At 41.2% G+C, this 23,350-nt stretch overlaps 1 protein-coding gene across 6 annotated transcripts in view; it reads right to left on the bottom strand.

Moving 5' to 3' along the window:
- MACROD2 (mono-ADP ribosylhydrolase 2) overlaps window positions 1-23,350 on the bottom strand; it is a 3,509,413-nt gene that overhangs the window by 756 nt on the left and 3,485,307 nt on the right. For all 6 annotated transcript variants that reach the window (XM_073628250.1, XM_073628248.1, XM_073628249.1 and 3 more), the window contains exon 20: window positions 16,862-16,936. In XM_073628250.1, coding sequence (XP_073484351.1) covers window positions 16,862-16,936 — 75 coding nt within the window. The remainder of the gene's footprint in view (window positions 1-16,861; window positions 16,937-23,350) is intronic.

Below are 23,350 nucleotides of genomic sequence, written 5' to 3' on the forward strand. Positions count from 1 at the left end.
TTTAGTTACATAGTTATTTTGGAAAAAGACACCTGTCTGTTAAGTTCAGTTTATACACCTTGCATCCTCAGAATATAAATCTGCAGTTGATCTACAGGAAAGAACCAAAACAAGTATGTACGGATTTGTTCCAACAGGGCAAAAATTAATTCTGATCACCAAAGACATTGGATTATTTTGTTATTACTAAGACTCTATTTATGGGGCATTCATAACTCTCCTAACTCTCTTTAAATCTTTGCCTCTTTTAGTATAAGAAAGTATCGTTCTCACTCTGGAAGCTGCAGATTGGCATAACATTGTTAATTCAATGATCTATCAGGACAAATCAGATCCCTCATCATTGATATACCAAAAGTGTTAATCAATAAGCATTTAAATATCAGCTGTGTGTGTTCTTACCCCTTTTAAATCCAAGATATTTTAAATAATTTATCCTAACCTAGGAAAAAAAAAGTAATTTTAATACTTTAAGAAGATATAGCTATGGACAGATATTTGGACACATATCTCCTGCTAGAACGTCATCACCATCAATAATCAGAAAGAGATTGTATAAGGGTATTTTTTCAAGAAAGCAATTATTTGATACTTATCAAAATATGTATTTTATGAGTAATAGGGATACATTTACAACTTTATCTCAATTTTATCAGTATACATACACAATGATAATGTAACAAATATGTCATATGACAGAATTTTAATTTACTGTCGCTTTGAGGGAAACTGGGAAAGCTATTTAGCATCTTTGTTAGTTTAACGTTCCCTTGGTTCAAATTAATTTGGACAGCCCTGAGCTGAGGGCAGTAAAACCACCACGATCTTTTCATTTTCCTGGAAACCAGGAATCATTGCTGAAAGAGGTCACGTTTTAGATTATATGGTATAAACTGTTTGTTTTTGGACAGTTACTGTATAAAAATCCATTCAGTTATTGACGTAACCTGCCATCAAGTCTTTCACTTCTTTAATAAGCTGTGTGAACATGTAACAGCCCAGAGAGCAATGATGTATAATTATCCATGGTAACCATAAGTCAGCCTAAAGCCACTCAAATCCTACAGACTATTAAAGGCTGGTTTCTAAAGGTAAGAACATATTGCTGTAGGCATCTTATTTTATGTAGCATACATGACAGAACTGTTAAGTTAAGTAATGTGTAACTCCAACCAAAAGAGGTTTTTCCATTATTATTATTATTATAGATTCATTTTCAGTATATGCATCCCAGGTATCCATAATGTCCAGGTGTTCTGACTTCATACTTCATGAGTCATTGGGATTTTACATTAGTCCGTCCACCACCTTTGCCTCCCCACCCGTCACAGTAATGAGCAAATAATGAGGTTAGGAAATTAGAGCGGTAAGGACAGACTTTTCAAACCCTTAACCAAGAAAATGGGTGCACATTAGACTACTTAGGGATTCTAGGCATCCAAGGTATTGAAAGTGGATAGAAGGTAAAGCATCCTGGAGGTGCCTGCTAAGTGCTTCTAACAACATTCAATCAAGTAGGTTTTATATACTTTAGGTTTGCTATAAAATAAAAATAAGTGTGCAACCTGTTATTATATAATAGTGAAAAACATTCAGTTGTAAACCCTCTAAATATCAAACAATATAAGTGGTAAAATCAACATAAACATATTCAGTCCACAGTGGTAAAAATAGGATTTTTAAAACAGCTTACCTGTAAATTCCTTTTCTTTGAAGTACATCACGGGATACAGAGACATAGTAGTTACTATGTGGGTTACAGGCCACCTTCAGGTGATGGACACTGGCATGCCCTAAGACAAAAAGTCCATTCCCTATATAACCCCCCCCCCCCCACTACTGGGAGTACCTCAGTTTTTTAGCAAAGCAATACACGTGTATACCAAAAGAAGGGAGGGACCTCTGTGTCCCGTGATGTACTTCAAAGAAAAGGATTTTACAGGTAAGCTGTTTTAAAAATCCTATTTTCTTATCGTACATCACGGGACACAGAGCCATAGTAGTTACTATGTTGGATGTCCCATAGCAATGCCAACTGAAGGGAGGGAGACACAACAAAAGTAGGGCACTAAGAGACTAGAGGACTTATACTGCAGCCTGCAGTACACTGCACCCAAAGGCGATATCCTCATGACCTTTTACATCTATTTGATAGAATCTGGTAAATGTATGGACTGAAGACCAAGTTGCGGCCTTGCAGATTTGAGCCATGGAGGCTTGGTGATGCACTGCCCAGGAAGCACTAACAGCCCTGGTGGAGTGCGCTTTAATATGAAAGGGTGGAATTTTCCTCTTGAAATCATAAGCTTGAACAATCACTTGAAAAATCCATTTAGAACTAGTAGACTTTGATGCTGCCTGTCCTCTCTTAGGACTTTCTGGCAACACAAACAAAACATCTGTTTTACGAATCTGAGTGGTCACCTTCAAATAGACCTTGACTGCTCTCACCACATCAAGAGAATGTAGTGACCTTTCTTCCGCAGAATGAGGTTCTGGAAAAAAAATGAAGGCAGAATAATATCCTGGTTTAAATGAAAACCTGACACTACCTTCGGAAGGAAATTAGGATGAGGACACATTACAACCTTATCCTTATGAATAATCAAATGAATAATGAATAATATTTACAAGAAAGAGCAGCCAACTCTGATACTCTTCTTGCAGAAGAAATGGCAACCAGAAAAACTAATTTCCTTGTCAAAAGGACCAAGGGAAAATCTTGTATTGGCTCAAAAGGCTGTTTCTGTAATGCCAACAGGAATAAATTCAAGTCCCAAGGGTTCAGGGGAGACAACACTGGAGGATTAATCCGTGTTACCCCCTGAATAAAGCTACGAACCAGAGAGTGTGAAGCAAGTGGTCCTTGAAAAAACATTGATAAGGCTGACACCTTGCCTTTGATAGTACTCAGTGCCAGCTTAATTTCTAATCCCATCTGTAGAAATGCAAGGATCCTACCTATGACATATTTCCTGGGGTGCCAACCCCTGGATTCACACCAGAAGACACATGCCTTCCAGACTCTATAATATATGACTCTGGAGGCCGGCTTCCTAGCATTAATCAAAGTAGAAACTACTGAACCTGACAGTCCACGGTCTTTCAGAATGTGGGTCTCAATAGCCGAACCATTAAATTTAGCGTTAGTAAGGTAGGATGGAATAACTGACCTAGCGAGAGAAGGTCTGGGTGCGATGGTAGGGTCTACGGGACCCCTACTGCCATCTTTATGTTCTCTGCATACCAAGATCTCCCGGGCCATGCCGGGGCCACAAGAATCCCCTCCTTTCCTTCCTGCTTGATCCTGCGAAGAAGGTGTGAAAGCAGCAGAACAGGAGGGAATGCATAGATCAGTGAAAACTGATTCCACAGAAAAACTAAGGCATCTGTTCCGCATGCCAGCGGATCCTTTGTCCTTGACAGAAGGTTGTTGATCTTACTGTTGAACCTGGATGCAAACAGATCCACATCCAGAATTCCCAATCTTTGACATATTGACAGAAAGATGTTGGGGTGAAGAGACCATTCTCCCGGGAACAACTGTTGGTGACTCAAACAGTCCGCCTGCCAATTCTCTATTCCCGGAATGAAGACTGCCGATAGGCAAGGAATGTTGCCTTCTGCCCAGGATAGGATATTATTCACCTCTATCTGAGCCACACGACTCCTCATGCCCCCTTGGTGATTGATATAGGCCACTGATGTGGCATTGTCGGATTGGACCCTGACCGGACAATTCCGTAATCTGAGCGTCCAGGCCTCCAGGGCCAGGCGTGCTGCCCGAATCTCTAGAATATTGATGGGCAAGGTCATTTCTGTTTTGGACCATTTTTCTTGGACAGATACTTCTTCCAGGTCTGCTCACCAGCACAGAAGGCTGGCATCTGTTGTCACCACCTTCCAGGTAACTGGTAGGAAGAACTTTCCTTTCTGAAAATTCTTAGATATCAACCAACTGAGGCTTTGACAACAATCTCATGCAAAGTCGAATGGAAGGATTGTTCTTTGCTTTGACCACCGGAATCAGTTCCCTTATGGAACTGATCTTTGCCTGGGGTAATAACACCCTCTTCTGAGCTGTATCTATGATCAGGCCCAAGTGCTGCAATCTTCTTGATGGTTTTAAGGAGGAGTTCTTTAGGTTGAGAATCCAACCTAGATATTCCAGGTAGCTGACCCTGGTGACCAAACACTGGTTTAGGCGGGCTACCAACTAATATATCAAGAGTAGAACGTCTAAATAAGTGAGAATCGTTATCCCCTGAGCCCTTAATCTGGCTAAAGGGGGAGCCAGAACCTTTGTAAACACTCGAGGTGCAGTAGCTAGACCGAAAGGCGGAGCTACAAACTGAAAATGAAGATTTTATATCTCGAAGCGTAGATATTTCTGGTGAGCGGGGGAAAATAGGTACATGCAGATAAGCATCCTTGATGTTGATTGACGCTAGCAGTTCTCCACCTTGTAGAATGGAGGCCACTGATCAAATTGACTCCATGCGAAAAGAGCAGATATTAAAAAATTGATTTAGATCTTTGAGATCTAAAATGGGTCTGGCACCCCTGTTTGGTTTTGGTACCGTGAAAAGGTTTGAATAAAACCCTAACTCTCGCTCTTCCATGGGGACCGCTGATATTACTTTTTGAGACAAGAAATGATCCAAAGCCAGAAAGAGAGACTTCTTTTTTCCTGGGTCTCTGGGAATGTTTGATCTGAGAAAACGAGGAGACGGGAACTCTTGGAACTCTAGTCTGTAACCTAGAGATATTGAGAAAGTCACCCATTTGTCTCGACACTGTTCCGGCCAGACCCCTGAGAACGGCAGAAGTCTTCCCCCCACTCGAGCAAGTGGAGGCGCCCCTTCATAAGGAGGTTTTATTTTGTTTAGCAGGCTTTCTCCTCCAGGGCCTCTTTTGACCCTGGGGTTGACCCTGAGGTTTACCTCTTGAACTTGACAGTGGAGGCCGTTGAGGCTGCCTGGAGGCAGATGCTCCTGGCACTGGAGAAGAAGCTTGATTAAAAGAAAAACGCTTAAACTTCTTCTTAACTGGTAAAGGGGAAACTTTTTCCATTAGAAATTCTTTGGATATATTTATCCAGATTGTCTCCAAACAACCTCTCACCATGAAACAGAAAACTAGCCAAGAGCTTTTTGCATGGCGCTTCGGCTGACCAATTTTTCAACCATAGAATTCTTCGCACATGTACCAGCCGGAGCATAAGCCATGAGGTTTGGGGAATAGAATCTTTCATAGCATCTACTGTAAAATATAACGCCTCTGATATCCTGGCCAAATATTGGGCCTGTTTATCAGGAATAATCTTGAGCACCTCTTTAAACTGGTCCTTTAAGGACTGACATACTCCAATCACTGTTAGCGCAGGCTGAACCACTGAACCAACAAGAGAAATATTGGTTTTAAATATGAATTCCAACTTCCTATCTGTTGGATCCTTCAGCATTTTAACATTGTCTACAGGACAAGTCAAGCTCTTGTTCACAGAGAATATAGCAGCGTCAATTGCTGGAATCCTCCATTTCTTAATAAACTCTTCCTCCATAGGATAAAGCGTTGAAAACTTTTTTGGATGAAAAAACTGTTTATCAGAATATATAAGCTTTTTCAGTAATGAATGGATAGGAAAAGTATGAACAGCTTGGGGAGGCTTTAGCGAACCCATACAAGAAGTGGGCTCATCGACTGACTCCGCTACTGGCAGCAAAAATGTGGAGCGGACCAATTCAGTGAGAGGTTGTACCAACAACCTTTCCTGTGAACCTGATCCATCCATATTAGACTCTTCAGAAGAGATTAGTCATCAACCTCTTCCTGGTCCCCTGAGAGAAAAGCATCATCTCTCGCCCCCTGCTCCTAAGTTTGAGGGTCCTGGGTAATGGACGGGGACCTTTTACGCTTAGTCCCACTCTGGGATGCGATTAAGGCATCAATTTTTTGTTCCAAGCCTAAAATGGTTGAGGAAAAAACCTCTTCAGTAATATATGCATGGGCTGCAGTGCTAAAAGCAGCTGCAACACCCGACATCCCTGATGGCTCACTCTGACCAGCCAAAACACTCTCAGGGCAGGATGCCTTTTTCTTAGAGGTGTTTTTAGGCTTCCTAGTGGCTGCAGAAGTCTTTCTAGGGCCCTTTTTTTGAGGTGCTTTTACCCCCCCTTCCGACCATAGCCCAATGCTCAAATCAGAGGTACTACCAGGAGGAACGCATCCACTGCTTGAGTAATAGTCCAGCCCTACCGCTGCTATTAATGCTCAGCCTGATGCAATAGCAAATGTGTCAAAAGGAATGCCCGTGTCACTAAACCTCTTTCATGCCCCTCTTGCTTGTGTGTCCCTCCGCAGCTTGCAGCAGTATTAGTGGTGCTTTTAAAAGACACACTTTCCTGCACTGGAGGACGCCAACGCTGCGCTAAGCCCCGCCCCCTCTGTTGCCTACGGCCCCCCTCCTCTCTCTTTAAAAAAGAGCTTTCCCACGCAAGCGCAGGTCTCTGATCCTATGGGATCTCTTTTGTGAGGAGAAAAATGGCGAGGAGGGAGCCTGGAAGCTGCTGAGTAGGGTGGCGTGCCATTCGTTTTTTTTTTCTCCTGGCGCTTCTTCCTTGTGAAGAGGGGGAGAAAATAGCACAGGTGGGGGGGTCTGTTGGGGAGGAAACCCCCCCAGATTTACCGGAGGTCTGCTGCTGGCTGGAGGAAAGGAAGCTACTGTTCCAGACAACAACTTGAGCTCTCTGAGGAAGCGTGAGAAGGTATGTGCTCAATACAGCCCCCAGTGGTGACACATAAGCATGACAACATTCACAATTAAAGGAGACATTTATAAGGAAATTCAAAAATTTCTTAGAAAGACTTCACTTACCTTTCCTGCCGCACAGTTTTCTGTGGTAAAACCAACAGACCCAATCTTCACCCTTCACGGTGGGTTCCGTTAAAAAACCTTCAAGAGCTGGGGACCCTTGGGGAAACCCACAATCCTGGACCTGTAATAGCACCACTGCCAGTAAAACTTCATGGCCTTAATACCAAAAGTACTGGATCCTGGGGTCCAGCTCTCTAAAAAGAGAAGCGTTTACAGGCAAAACCTCATTTATTCGGACATGAGGCCCGGGTACCATTCAGTTTGGCCAAAAAAGACACTTTGAATGGATCCGGCTGCATGGCTAGCCCCAGCAAGGATTGCTCCAGAGGAGCTCAGCACAGCACATCTTTACTCGTGACCAACACCTTAGACACTGGCAAAAAACTGAGGTACTCCCAGTAGTGGGAGGGGTTATATAGGGAGTGGACTTTTTGTCTTAGGGCGTGCCAGTGTCCATCACCTGAAGGTGGCCTATAACCCACATAGTAACTACTATGGCTCTGTGTCCCGTGATGTATGATAAGAAAGTGGAAGTCCAATTGCTTGTGCTCTTTTAATGAACAGTGATTCGCAGACTGGTGGTTCAGCAAGGTGCCTTCCCCACATAAACACACGCCTCTTACGAGAAACATTGGATCTCAAATTATAAAGATCTAACTCGCTCCAACAGGTTCCAACCACCAGAGATATTCCACTCATCCACTCTTTAGCCACTTTAAAAGCGCTCCTCCCATGTAAGATTACCACTTCACTAGTTACAATGTATCCCAAGTATCCACGGGATCCATGCAGAGCGTGCCGCTGTAAATTCTCTCATGCATGGAGGATGACAGATGGAAGAGGCTTCATAGAACAGTATGTAAAATCAGAATTTATTAAAAAAGTATCAGTGCACTTACAGTACATGTATATAAATAATCAGAAGCAAAGCAAAAAAATATCCCACACAGCCGCAGACCATGCCTGCAGGCTGGTGATTAGTGATGTCACAAAAACCGGCTCCACCCCATGCATTTCCCCATAAGAGGCATCGACTGGGAACAGAGGCTTTTTTTTTATATCCCATGAGGTATGCACTTCAGCTATTATTACATTTTTTTGAATCTCATGATTATCCCTCTGATACCATCAGATTCGGGTGGGTTTTATCAAAGAGTCTTCTGGTTCTGTGATACTCAAAAATATCCATTTGTATAAATGTGACTGGATAAAAAGGGTAGCTGCAAAATACTGTGTATCCACAAAAAATAGGCCAATAAGTATTGATGCCTCTTACCAGAAAATACGTCACGTGGAACCGGTTTTTGTGACGTCACTACGCAACAGCCTGAAGACGAGGTCCACGGCTGTGTGGGTAGTTTGCTTTGCTTCATGTAAGTGCATTGTTCATCTGTCATCCTCTATGTATGAGAGAATTTACAGCGGCACGCTCTGCATGGATCCCTTGGATACTTATATTGTTTGAGATTTAGAGGGTTCACAACTTAATCTTTTTCCCTATTATATAATAACAGGTTGTGCACTTATTTATTTTATATATACTGGTAGTCATGTATTTAAGCTTTTATAATTAGCAGCACCTTTAATATTTACATTTTCACATACAATTTATGTACACATTTTATGGACACAGTCAGGGTGAGCACAGAATATTTATATACTTTTTGCTATAAAATAACTTTGTGCTAAATCTTGGCTTACAGACTGTCCTTTAGGATTTGAGATATGAAATTGGTTTGAACAAAGAAAACTTCTATGTCCACTGCATGCCTGTCCATCTATCAGGATAAGAAGTGATGGGAAATCTCTCCAACTGGGACACAGACAAAAACCCATTGTAATCCTGTAGTTCTGAAAGTATAGGCTGGACCACCCCTCCACACCTCACCTCTGGCAAATCCCAAAAGGTTATTTAAAAAGATGGGTGGCAGCGATCTTCAATGGGATTCTGCACAAGACAGAAGGGGGTGGGACAGCCCTCAACTTGCTGAGAAATGTTGAGATTTGCATCTCAGAATGCTCCTTGTTTATTGGGTCTTGAGGCATTTATGAAGACAATAAAAATATACGCAGGCACTTAAGGATGCATTGAAACTCTCGTTTTAGGAGTATCACTGTAAGGCAAGGTTTGCTTTAAGTGTTTAGGCATTCATTGTGTATGGCTCATTTTGCACTAATTTAAGCATGCTTTCCTGTTTGGTTAATGAGGATATTCTCTTTTTTGCATGCAAGGTGTATTACATTATGGATATATTTTATAGGCAAGCTCAATCCAAGATAAAACTGTCAGCATTAAAAGACTCATAAAATGAAAATGACAAAGGATTATTCCAGGACATCCGGGAGAGCTGAATATGCTCAATCCACAGTGTAAACATTGCTCATCTAGTCTGTATAAGCTGCATAATCATAAAATGTATCTTTAATATATACGCAACAACTGAAATCGTTTTTATATTAGGCACATAACAATGAAATATTCAAATAATGCTATGCATAAACAGGAGATACTGATTTTACTTGTTTTGCATTTATTTCTGTTGTCATAGATATATAATATGCACAATGTACACAGATATTTTTATGAGCAGTGGTTATTAGCTGGGTGAGCTTGTAAAATAAGAGAACAAAAAGTTGCTTAATTTGTGATTTGAATTGTTAAATCACTGATGATCTTTTCTGAACCTAATGCTGAATACACTAATAAAATGTCCCTTTCCACAGTCCCTTCACAGGCCCTGATTTCAAAGCCTTCCCTCTGACAACAGATTTTATTGGTCAAATCCTCATATAAATAACTGTATACCTTCTTAGGCAAGTAGTAGTTAGTCACATCCAAGTGACCATGTTCTATAATGTTGAAGACATTTCAGCACTTACCCAAGTGGCATTTTCAGTTCAAGTTATTGTCAGGAGCATATCCCAGCATATACAGTATAGTCACATGGGTAACTCAGAAACTTTAATTTAATCACCATGGTGTGAAGACAGATGTTGAATGTCCGAGAACATTATTATTATTATACAGGATTTATATAGCGCCAACAATTTATGCAGCGCTTTACAACATAAGGGCGGACAGTACAATTACAATACAATTTAGTACAGTAGGAATCAGGGAGCCCCTACAAGAAGGAGGGTCAAGAGATGGGCTGATGGAGAAAATAAATGTGCAGTTGTTAGGTGGGGGCAGGATAAGCTTCTCTGAGAAGTTGAGTTTTCAGGGATCGTCTAAAAGTTTAGAGAGTAGGAGATAGTCGGACAGATTGGGGTAGGTAGTTCCAGAGAATGGGAGGGGCTCTGGAGAAGTCCTGGAGGCGAGCATGGGAGGGGGTGACAAGGGAGCTCGAGAGCAGGAAGTCTTAGGAGGAATAAAGGGAATTAATTGGTTGGTATTTTAAGACAAAGTTAGTGATGTAGCTGGGGGTAGAGTTGTGGATGGCTTTGTAAGGTATTGTTAGTATCTTGAAATTTAATTTGTTAGGTGAGCAGAAGCCAGTGGAGGGATAGGGAAAGAGGGGTAACAGGCACTGAACAGTTGGTAAGGTTGAGTCTGGTGGCAACATTCATAATGGACTGAAGGGGGGATAGCCTATCTAGAGGTAAGCCAATGAGGAGGGAGTTGCAGGTGCAGGATGACCAGGGAGTGAATTTGAAGCTTTATGGTGTCATTAATTAGGAAAGAGCATATCTTGGAGATGTCGCCAGGGATAAGGCGGCAAGCTTTGGACAGGGATTGGATGTGAGGACGAAAAAATAGCGAGACATGACAGAAAGTATGAAAGGGAAACCACTCAGTTCTAATATACTGTATAATCCAATCCCCATGGTGTGATGATGAACAAGGAGAGAGCAAGGGCTGCATGCCATTCCTACTGGCCAGTAAGGTAGCCCATAATCGTGATTGGTTGTTAGGAATGTGTGGGAGGCCAGCAGAATTAACCAATCCTTGATAATTTTGGCCTAAGCACACCTCTGAATGTGCAGTCAATTATAAAGTGTAATGTACAACCAAGAAAACTAAATTATTATTATTATCCCAAATTAATGGAAGAGGGAGGTGGTGATGACCAGAGAAAAGAAACATTAAAAAAAAAAACACTGCAAACAAGGTGCATTTTTTCAGCTGGCTAGAGTTCAGATTTAAAGCGGAACTTCACCATCTCAATCAACAATGACTATTTTAAATCCTTATGATGCTAGCAAAAGTAAATAGCTAGGATCGTATATTATATTTACTTGTTTTTACTTGTTTAACCGCTTGCCGACCGTGCGCCGCAGTTACACTGAGGCAGAATGGCATAGGGAGGCGAATCGCCGTCATGGTACGTTGGTACCATAGACGGCCACTAGGGGGCACGTACGCGCCCCCTGCTCGCCCACTGAGCCGATGCGAGTGCCCGGCGGTCTCGATCACCTCCGGGCTCCCGCGATTGTTTGGGGCACACAGAGAACTGGGAGCTGTGTGTGTAAACACACAGTTTCCGGTTCTCTGAGGGGAGAACTGACAGATCCTCTGTTCATATGAACAGCAATCTGTTAGTTTCCCTGCACAGTCCACATCCCCCTAGAGTTAGAACACTTCCTAGGACACACATTAACCCCTTCACTGCCCCCTAGTGTTAACCCCTTCACTGCCAGTGACATTTTTACGGTAATCAATGCATTTTTAATTGCACCGATTGCTGTATTAATGCCAATGGTCCCAAAAATGACATTGACCACCGGCCACGAGTGATTATGAGCAGGAGACACAGAACAGGGGCGAGTGTGTGTAAACACACACTTCCCTGTTCTGTTCTGAGAGGAGTGAAGGGGGAGGGGACATCCTCTAGTCAGTCCCCTCCCCCTTTAGTTAGAATCACCTCCCAGGGAACACAGTTAATCCCTCGATCGCCCCCTAGTGTTAACCCCTTCACTGCCAGTGACATTTTTACAGTAATCAATGCATTTTTCATTGCACTGATTGCTGTATTAATGCCAATGGTCCCAAAAATGTGTCAAAATTCTCTGATGTGTTCGCCATAATGTCGCAGTCACGATAAAAATCGCTGATCGCTGCCATTACTAGTAAAAAAAAATAGTAAAAACTAGTAAAAATGCCATAAAACTATCTCCTATTTTGTAGACGCTATAACTTTTGCGCAAACAAATCATTATTCGCTTATTGCGATTTTTTTACCAAAAATATGTAAAAGAATACGTATCAGCCTAAACTGAGGAAAAAAAATGTTTTTTTATATATTTTTGGGAGATGTTTATTATAGGAAAAAGTAAAAAATAATGTGTTTTTTTCAAAATTGTCGCTCCTTTTTTGTTTATAGCGCAAAAAATAAAAACCACAGAGGTGATCAAATACCACCAAAAAAAAGCTCTATTTGTGGGGAAAAAAGGACGTCGATTTTGTTTGGGAGCCACATCACACGACAGCGCAGTTGCCAGTTAAAGCGACGCAGTGCCGAATCGCAAAAAGTGCTCTGGTCTTTGGCCAGACAAATGGTCCGGGGCTGAAGTGGTTAAAACAGTTTTTTTTTTTTTTTTACATTTCTTTGGTTACTTCCTAGTTTCCAGGCCTAGGCAAATGATGTCATACATCCCAGGAGTCTTCTGGAGGGGAGGAGGGGCTTTCTCAGCTATGTACACCCTCTTGCCCGCATGACTGAACTAAGGGCAGATGGATTCCAGGAAGTAAATGCTACATAATTGAATCATCTGCCACAGTCAGAAATGCTAGAGGGTGTTTAAGTGTTCAAAGTGATTTCTCAGCAAAATAAAGCATGGAGACATGGATGGATAGATGAATTTGCTTTGAATATTAAAAATAAATGAACTAGCGCTTTTGGTTTATGGTGCTCAGATACAAAGTATGTCCACTTAAGGATTAAGGTTAGAATGTTTTTTTTTTTTCCTTTATAGTTATATTAAGCATTTTAAGTGGAAGAATAAGGATAAGATTGAACTAGGCCAAGTTACTGTATATGGTATGGCTTTCTTTTGAGACTTGTTATACTTTAGGGGTAGCCAAGTGTTAAAAGTTATTTTTAGGGCATCAAGTAGTAGCATGTTAGGGTTAGCTGTGAGGTTAAGGTTAGTAGTTAGTGTGTTTCAGAGCTGAAACACATTCTACAAAAAACAAAGCACCAGTTTACCAGGGCTGAAGACCAATGTACTGTACACTGTGTTGCAGCATCCTAATTTGCAGAAGGGTAAAAAGCTTGCCTGCTCTGTTACAGCAAGCTTTTAAGGTGCTGTGATGGTTTTTATTGATGAAATGGGGCGGCCCTCAAAAATTTCCAAGAGGTGCAATATAGAGCAATGTATGGTTAGCTATAATCACTACTTTCTACAAGAATTTCTTCTTTTTTTTTTTTTTTTAAGTAAGCTGACATGCTGGCACATGCAAAACAGCAGAAATTGCAAAATCAGATTTTCCTATTCAAATATGCATTTCATATTGTTTCAACTTTTCTGATTTACATGAGAAAGATATGTGAGTAGATATAAAACAATGGGCAACTTGTTCCCCCTGGCAATTTTGCACTGTGAGCCCTGAATCTGGTTTGAAGAAATGTTGAGGAATACTGAATCTGATTCAACACTATCAGGCAAGTCATCATGTCAAGAATATGCAAGAAAATACATTCCAAATTATTGTTAAACAATAATAAAAAATATATTACAGCGAAGATCTTATGGAAATTTCATGTACAGATCACTGTGCATAACAAGTCCTAGCAGCTGGCATAATTCTTAAAGCGGAACTAAACTGCATCTCAGCACCACAAACTGAAAATGCTTTTTTATTCAAAGCAAACTCACCCATCCATCCATGTCTCCATGCTTTATTTTTTTGTAAAATTGCTTTACCTCCCCCAACATTTCTAGCCACGGTCATCTTGAGTAAAGGCAAATGATTCATGTAGCATTTGCTTCCTGAAATCCATAGGTCTTCAGCTCAAGCATGCAGGAGGGTGTGTTTAGCTGAGAAACCCCCTCCTCCAGATGGGCCCCTCCTCACGTCCTACAGATGGGCCCCTCCTCACCTCCTACAGATGGGCCCCTCCTCACCTCCTACAGATGGGCCCCTCCTCACCTCCTCCAAAAAAAAATGGCCATTAGGACTCCTGGGATATATGACAGAAGGCAACTGAAGAAATGTAAAAAAAAAGTTTAACCACTTGCCGACCAGCCGCCGCAGTTCTACTGCGGCAGGGTGGCTCAGTTGCGCGAATCGCAGTACCGGTATTGTGGTTCGTGCACTAGCTTCTGGCCAGCGGGGGAGCCAATCAGCGAGTCCGGCGGACTCGATGTCTGCCAACCACCCATGATCGTTCCCCACAGAGACAGAATGGGGATCAAAAGTAAACAAGGCAGATCTCTGTTCTGACAGGGAATTACACTGAGATCCTGTCTTTCTGCTATGCAGGAAGACGGATCTCTGTGTTAGCCCAGGCAGCCCTTCCCCCATACATTTAGTAAACACACCCAGGAAACACATTTAACCCCTTGATCGGACCTGATGTTAACCCCTTCCCTACCAGTGTCAGTAATACAATGTCAGTGCAAATTTTTACGCAAACCAATCAATATACGCTTATTGGGGGGTTTTTTTTACCAAAAATATGTAGCAGACTACATATTGGCCTAAATTGATGAAGAAATGTATTTATTTTTTATTTTTTTTATTGGATATGTTTTATAGCACAAAATAAAAAATATATATTTTTTCAAAAATGACTGTCTTTCTTTGTTTATAGTGCAAAAAATAAAAACTGCAGAGGTGATCAAATACCACCAAAAGAAAGCTCTTTTTTTGTGGGAAAAAAAGGACATCAGTTTTATTTGGGTACAGCATTGCACGACTGCGCAATTGTCAGCTAAAGTGCTGTATCGCAAAAAATGGCCTTGTCATTAAGGGGGTAAAACCTTCCAGGGCTGAAGTGCTTAAAACAAGTAAATATAATATACCTTCCTATCTATTTACTAATGTTAGCAGCATTAATGTTGATTTAGACAGCAAATGAAAATCGTCACTCCAGGTGAGAAACTCCAGGCACAATGAATAGTGTCAGAATAGTGTGAGACTCTTCACATGGGTGCAAGCCCCGGTTCGCCTGCTGTAGAAAACTGAATAAGGAAAGAAACTGGCTGCACACCGACGTTCTTAAAGTCCATTTTTTTTAAATGTTCCAAACAAACAATGACACACACCAAGGCTGCAGTAGCCGAACCAGAGGTCCACTAGTTTCGCACAGCTACACTGTGCTTACGCATCACCAATGTTGATTGAGAGAGTTTAGTTCCACTTTAAAGCCCACTCTGGGAGAGAAAATATATATCCTTGAGATGGTCCCTCTTCACAGTGCATGGGTTAAAAGCTCACTATCTCTTGGGTGGGAGGGGGTGGCGGAAGATGCTGCATTGCCTACCACATTCCTTTCTCTGACAAGCTCTGATGCTCTCCTCCCTGATACTCCAGGCTGTGGGTGATCTCTCCGCATCATCATGTACAATACAGTCCTGTGTTGTATGTGAGGAGTTAAGGGAGTGACCACAGCTTGGAGCACCTTAGTGAGAAAGCTGCTGGGGACAGGTCACATAACTAGAGGGAGCCTGCTGGAGCGAGGAATACATTATTACCACTTATTACTCTACCCCTTAAAATAAAGCATAGTTCACTCCTAAGAACTACCTTTCTTCCCTGCATCCCCGCCCCCTTCCGTAATGTCAAAATCCTGAAATGGTTTTTATTGTTTACATTTTTAAAACAATTTTACTATGGCCCCGTACCCCACAGCCATTGTCATCTAGGTGAGAATGACCATATCACAAATTCCAAGAGACTGCAGAAGCAGGGCCTCAAAGCAGTCAGTGGGCATTACTGGGGGAAGAGGATTCATGCTCCCAGTAACATCAGAGGAGAAGGTGGAAGTGTGGGATCTAAGATGATGCACCTGAGCAGCGAAGTGCAGCAGAACAACCCTGAGTATGCTGGCTAGTGGAGTATGGTGATCAAAGACAAGCCAGAACAACATGTAAGGGGGAGGTTGATGAAAATCGTCTCTATAACAAACATCTAACCCTTATCGGGAGGGGGCAGGATAGGCTTATCATATGCACAGAGTTGGACTTTGAAGGATGATAGGTGGGGGCAGGATAGGCTTGTCTGAGAAGTTGAGTTTTCAGGGATCGTCTAAAAGTGTAGAGAGTAGGAGATAGTTGTACAGATTGGGGTAGGGAGTTCCAGAGAATGGGAGAGGCTCTGCAGAAATCCTGGAGGTGAGCATGGGAGGGGGTGACAAGTGAGCTTGAGAGCAGGAAGTCAGTATTGATAATGACTCATGCAGGTATCTGGTGCAGATACTTTTCAGGGTCTGCAGCTTCAGTGCAGACACAAGACAAGTTGAATACAACTATTCTTGTGATCAAAACACTTAAGTAACAGGGAAGGTAACAGGTTATATTGGCAAAGTTGCCTGCTGTCTCTGGATATAGTAAAAATATGCGTTTAAAGTATATTCTACTTTAACAAAAATGCAAACAATCAAAAGTCACAAACCCCTTTTTGTTTACTGTTCCTTCTCTATGGGGATGATTTATAAAAAAAAAAAAAATAGAACAAAACAAAAGAGAATTGTTAACCATAGTAACCGGTCAGGATTTCTTTTTCTAACCTTTACTGGAGATAGGGAATGTGGATTACAGTTTTCATAGAAGACATTTTCTCATTTATTGGCACTAGTTTTCATAAATTAAACCATTTAATTTATAACTCAGTATATACAGTACTGCAAAGATTGAAGCACCATTGCTAATGTTTAATCAGACAATAATAGGAGATTATTGGACAAGAATTGTAGTATCATTCCTGTTTTTTTTTTAAGCAATGTGACTACAAATGTATACTGCAATTAGAAAACTGATGTAAAGTGTTGATTTTTAAACAACATAAATATCACACTGATGATCATTATAAAGACCTACCATCTTGGATGTCTGATTGTGCTGGCTTGCATGTATCATTGCTCTGCTCCATCACTTGTGACTCAGAGTTTGATTCTACGAGAAACAAAAGAAAAAGTACTTATATTGCTGTACAAAATACCCTGACAATACTGATTCCATTGCTAAAATACTTAAAAAAAATAATTCCATTCAAAACTGATAATTCAATTTTTTGTTAATGCTGGATAGTTTAAATATTTCTGGCTTACACCCCAATTATCTCTTTTTGGAAAACCAAGACCTGCACAGAAAATCGCCTATCCTGACCAAAAGGCTGGGCAGAAAAATACCATATGCAAATATGGGTGAGAAAAAGTCTATAATGAAGAAACAAATCTTCCTGGTAAATCCATTTATTGGTAGCAAAAAAAAGGAGTTTACAGGTACCCTCACACTGCTAAATCTCATAGGTGATCTTGCTAGAGTAAAGATGGGTCTTTAGGTGTGGATGTTTCAACTTCGATGTCCTACAGCTTTGTTTTTTGGCTATATTTTTGACACAAAAACAAGCACAGCACAGATGCTAAATCAGTCACAGTATGCTACATGATCTCCAAGCCTAATGACCCACAACTGCTGCAACCAGCTATGAAACCAGCTTTGGGATCTATCAGTCCTAAAGAAGAGGGTGGCAATAAAACAAATAAAGCAGTGTCTCTGCTACCATAAAAGGAAGGAAGATTTGTGTTCTTGCTTTAATTTTTGTGTGCCCCACCCATGCTTATATATGCTACAATCCTGGTGGATCCAGGATTGTAGTTTGGATCCCCTCACAAGTTGAACAGCCTTCTCATGATTTTATCAGTAACCCCCAGGTCCCTTATGTCAGAACATCCTGGAAAAATCTAGATCCAGCTCCATCAACATCAGCCACCATTACTTTTTGAAAGAAAAATGATCAGGAACTATTTTCACCTGTTTTCTACTTGGGGTTCAACAAATTAGGGTGCCTTGTGGACAGCATATCTTTACTAAATATTTTAACAACAATTAATAAGAGCTTCATATAATACCACTAACCCATTCCTACTATTTTTTTTAACCTGATTTACAAGATGATAGCCATGTGCACAAAGCATTATCAATCTCAAAATGATAGGTATAGTACACTACGCGGAATAGTTGCTTATATGTATACAATATATGGTGCTAAAGATTGCTCTATTGAATAAAACTGGCCATTGTTTAGGCTATCTGGCCTAATATGACAAGCTTAGGCAGGTGCCTACAGGTATCATTTGGCTAGAGTTATATGTCTTTTTTTATCCTTGTTGATCCCACTAAAAATATGTATTATTTTAAGCAAAACTTTCAAGATTGGATTATTATTGTACCATAAAAGTCCCAATTGGTTGTTTTTTGGTCTATAGTTTAATATTAGGAATAGTCTTACAAAAGATGTGTACATGTAATGTGACCCTTGCAACTATAGTTTGAAATGTTTTTAGATATACTGTACATGTCAAAGAGGTCAGCTTAATGCAAACAATAACTTGTTTCCATCTACAGAACAGTATTTAAATATCACAGATGATTTTTAAAAAATTTTTGCCAGACGTTGTGTGATGCCAGGTAGACCACACTGTAGAGGTCTCTAGACATCGCTGTTGCAATTACCAAATTCAGTCTATTGAAACAATGGATGTAAACTGGGTTGTAGCCAGAGCACAGCATTTATTTCTGCTCCAATGCTCTAGAGTTGTGCAGAGATATACCAATCCATTTACATATTTTATACTATATGTTATTAGTATTAATTTGCTGGAAACGAAAAGCAGTCTAGCTAATTATATGAACATGAACAGAGAATGAGTAATGTCTTAAGTGCCCTCTCTTCCCCGCTGTGCAGGAATATTAGGATGCAAAAGGAGAGATGTCTGTCAAATGTAAACCTCAAGGATGTAAAAAAATGACAGTATCAGAAGATATAATGAAATGCTGTATGTATTTTAAATAAGCTAGTTCTCACAAATTGTAGCATGTAACACTGATCTTAAATTTAAACGGTAAGTAACATTATTATACTATTGTTTGAAGGGAATCTTGCCATAGTCATGTCAACAAACTTGCCTGCCGTCCAGCATACAATTATTGAGATTATGTTTGGGTAGGGGACTTGTGATATTGAAAATTAGGCTTGATCTATAATGTGGGGCCTATCACATTAACCAGCAACTTGTTTTGTAGTTAATAGCCTATTTGAGGAATATGGTTTAAACAGATACAACTTTATAGCTTTCCTTGTATTGCACCTACCCCTTTTTTGGCTTAGTTGTTGAAGACACTTATCAAAGTGATGGAGCAATATATTGCACGTTAGGTAGAAAAGGGTGAGTCAGAGCCATCAACATAGAAGATTGTTGGCATTTACAGAGCGCAATAGGTTTTAGGGGTCCCGGGGAGCTTTAAAAGAGAATTGAAGGCAGTCTGAAACTGATGACACCTGCTTTTCAGAGCGAGTGTTGCTTAACTTTTATTCTAGCGGATCACAGTGAAAAGCAGGTCAAACACAGCCTCAGAACATTCAACTGCACTGTACTGTTAAGGTAAATTATCTGACCATGTTTCACGGTAATACGCAAGTCAAGTTCAGGTAAACAACACCAACATACACAAGCCCTTAGTAATTTTTGTAAGATCGGTGCCTATGTAAAGAAGGCCTGATCTCTGAAAATGACTGAATACTGCAAGATTCATAGGAAATCAACACACTTTGGTGATCTAGTATGTGAACATTACTTTTTTTATGTATGGAGCTCTGAAGAAGGGGCCGTAGATTCACAAAACACATTTATTTCTTGTGAATTGTTGTTGATATAGCAGCCTTTTGCTTCTTTTAGGCTCCATGCACACTGGAGCTCATAAACGGCCATTTTTTGGAGTTTGGGCATTTTTTTTTAACAGCCCATTATCTCCACTCTATGTTATCTTAGGTGTCCATGCACACATGGACGTTTTTTAGCTTTTATCAACAGTGGAGTTTGTGGGCTGTTCTCTGAGCGCCATAAAATCGCATTCAAAGTGCCATTTTTCTGAACACAAAAAAGCTAAACGCCGATAAATTATCATAAACGCGCATAAACGCGCGTTAGTTAGCGTTCGGCGTTCTATTTTTTTAATGCATTGTGGGAGTTTGGGAATGCGTTGTGGGAGTTTTGGAGTGTCCTCTGTCTATTTTTATTAAAAAAGCCCATAAACGCTAATGCTAAAAAACACTCATAAACACGCATAAACGCTAGCATAAAACGCTGTTAAAAGCGCGTTTTTCAACAAGCATTTTCTGCCAGCAATCTGACATCCAGAAGAAGCTTTTTTGAGCTCCAGTGTGCAAAGCGCCTAAGACCGTACTGTAGCCAGTCCTTTCAATTCATTGTCTTTGGCTATGGTAGAAAACATCAAATGGATAGCTGCACTCTTATTCGGCTTTATTCTTGAATTACAGATAAGACCATCACATAGTGGGGAAGAAGCAGCACATTGACACTTTCCACGCTATGCAAGCACTTACTAGTAGCCTATTGAGGCACATTTTATGTTTTGTTTCTGTTTTTGTTTTATCAATGTGAAGTGCGCCTGATTGATGAACTTGCTGAAGCTATAGTCTGCGGGGTTTTTATAGTTTCATATTGCAGCTTGGAGGAGTGCCTCAACACATTACGAGTAAGCGGTTGTATAGCGTGAAGCACATCAATTTGCTTCTGAAGCCCCGCTATGTGATGGTCTTATCTGTAATTCAAGAACAAAGCAGAGTAATGCCCCGTACACACGATCAGACTTTGACAACAAAACCGTGGATTTTTGTTTGAAGGTTGTTGGCTCCAACTTGTCTTGCATGGTCACACAAATTTTGGCCAACAATTATGAACATGGCAACGTGGTGACGTACAAGACGTACGAGGAGCCGAGAAAAAGGAAGTTCAATATCCAGTGCAGCTCATTCTGCTTGATTCCCAGCATGCGTGAACTTTTGTGCATCAGACTTGTGTACACACGATCAGAAATTCCGACAACAAAGTTTTGTTGGCGGAAAATTTGAGAACCTGCTAGCCAACATTTGTTGGTGGAAAGTCCAACAACAAATGTTCGATGGAGCATATACATAGTTGGACTTTCAGCCAACAAGCACACATCCAACATTTGTTGTCGGAAAATCCGATCCTGTGTACGGGGCATAAGAGTGCAGTTATCTGCTTGGTGTTTTCTGCTGTGATATGCGGTGAACGAAACAAGCTGGCACCTTTACGGAACAAACAGCAACTGCCCCAACCTATAACTTTCCTTAACAGCATGGAGCATATGGAAGGGTGACGCATGTCAAACAAAAACAAAGAAAAATTCCCAGCTCAACCTACCAGCCAGCCTGCAACAAACCAAATTATCCTGTCTAAAAGTTCATGTTAAAAACAGGGGTTTGGTTTGCACACATTTACAAATACATGCGTAAGCTGCAGAGGCGGCGACAAGGCACCCCGGTATTATCTGCAGTCCTAACTTTATATATTTTGAGAGCCTCCGTAGAAGGAGCACATATATAATAATGAATAGATTGAGGGCAAGTTTGACTGGAGGGAGTCCACTCCTCCTTAAAGGCACAGAGGCACACTGGACACCCAACGAATAGCACAATGGCAGCAAAAGTGTCCAGTGCGCCACCCTCACCAAATAACCAACCGTTATACAGTAAGGAGCACATGGAAGGGTGACACATGTCAAACAAAAACAAAGAAACATTCTCAGCTCAACTTACCAGCCAACTTGCAATACCTTTACGGAACATTGGAGCAAAAGAGCAGTAAAAGAGAGCTATCACCTGGAGCAGTGTGTAGCTATCCTTTTCCTATGGTAATGTATACTGACCACAGATAGGAGCCAAGAATCAAAACTCTACATCTGTGGGTGATGGTAAGAGGCATCTGGACACAATAAACGCGTTTTCGATCCAAAAATGTGTATCTTTTTTAAAGAAAATGTGTAATCAATTAACTTCTCTTATTTGCTCCACTTTGGTCTGTTAACTGTACCATTGGAAATGTTTTGCTATATATTTTTCAAAATTGCAAAAAATACCTGTTCATCTTGCCAGAAATGTAAATAAGGGTTGGCGTTGCACCGATACTGTTTTTTTATTGACGAGTACGAGTACCGATACTTTGTGGTGCAATTTGTGTCAATACAAAATAAATGGGTGCAAATCGCACTGCAAAGAATAGCATGCAATTTGAACAGGAATGGGGTTGACTCCTGTCTGAATCGCATGTGATTTCCCCCACGCTCCTCTGTGTGTGTGTATAGATAGGGAAGCGCCATCCAGTGGGCAGTTTATTAACTCTGATCAGGTACACATCTGGTCAAATGCTAAATCTGTATAGTGTCCCAGTTCTGCTGATGATAGAAATTCATGGTCACTGGAGGTGCTCACAGGGCTGCAGGAAAAGTTCCGGGACCCCTGTAGGTGTGGGGCAGAAGTGATGTCAGCTTGGGGGCAGATCGCCTCTACATGTCCTCCAGCCCTGTGAACACCTCCAGGGGCCGTGATTTGCTATCATCGACGGGACCAGGGCACTATGCAGATTTTGCATATGACCAGATATGTACTTAATGTGAGTTAAAACATTTTTAGTGCGATTTGAGCCCATTCGTTTTGTTTTGATGCAAATCACACTGCAAAGTATCGGTATCTGGAGCATTTTTACAATTACGAGTACTCGTGAAAACGCGCAGTATCGGTGCATCCCTCTAGTAAATCTGCTACTGGCAGAATCTCCGGGGGGGAAAAAAAGCATAGAAAAAGGAAACAAATGCAGCCACTATATCTAAAGACTGGCAAACTGCAATATATTACATTTTTATTTTTCTGGTTTAGATACACTTTAAGTAAGGTTGCAATGTGTTCCATGTCCACTTTAGATGCAAATAATGCATGTTACAGTTCTTGGTCTTACACTGCATGACAAAAAGATGGGGATTTGAAGATGGGTTTAGAGGGATAGGGAGGGAGGACTAATTTGTCCATTAGAGAAAAATACAGAGGCTGCCACTAAACATGTAGAAAGTGAAGTCACAATAAAGTTGTAACCAGTGGCGGCTGGTGCTCCATTTTTTTTTTGGGGGGGGCGGCAAACAACCCCCCCGCCAGGTCTGCACTTACCCCATCTTGGTCACTTCCCTGGCTTCCCCTCCCAGCCAATTCGGTCTTAAGATCCGCTTCCTGTCCTGTCTCCTGGCCATGAGGAGAAGCAGGAAGACAATAGCGAATGTTGAGTCGCTAATGTCACAAGTGAGTGGGCTTGGGGCGCAGTACTCTAAGGCCCGAGCCCAACCTTTTTGAAGCCAATTAGAGCCTCAGGCTCTAATCAACTGCTTCAAAAAAAAAAAAAAGCTTGTAGAAATCTATGCGTCCGGCCCCCCCGCATGGAGATTAGGGGGCGGTACCTCTGCACCCTTTATGGACCAGCCACCGCTGGTTGT

The sequence above is a fragment of the Aquarana catesbeiana genome, linkage group LG04 (genome assembly GCF_042186555.1).
Source record: "Aquarana catesbeiana isolate 2022-GZ linkage group LG04, ASM4218655v1, whole genome shotgun sequence".
Taxonomy (NCBI): Eukaryota; Metazoa; Chordata; class Amphibia; order Anura; family Ranidae; genus Aquarana; species Aquarana catesbeiana.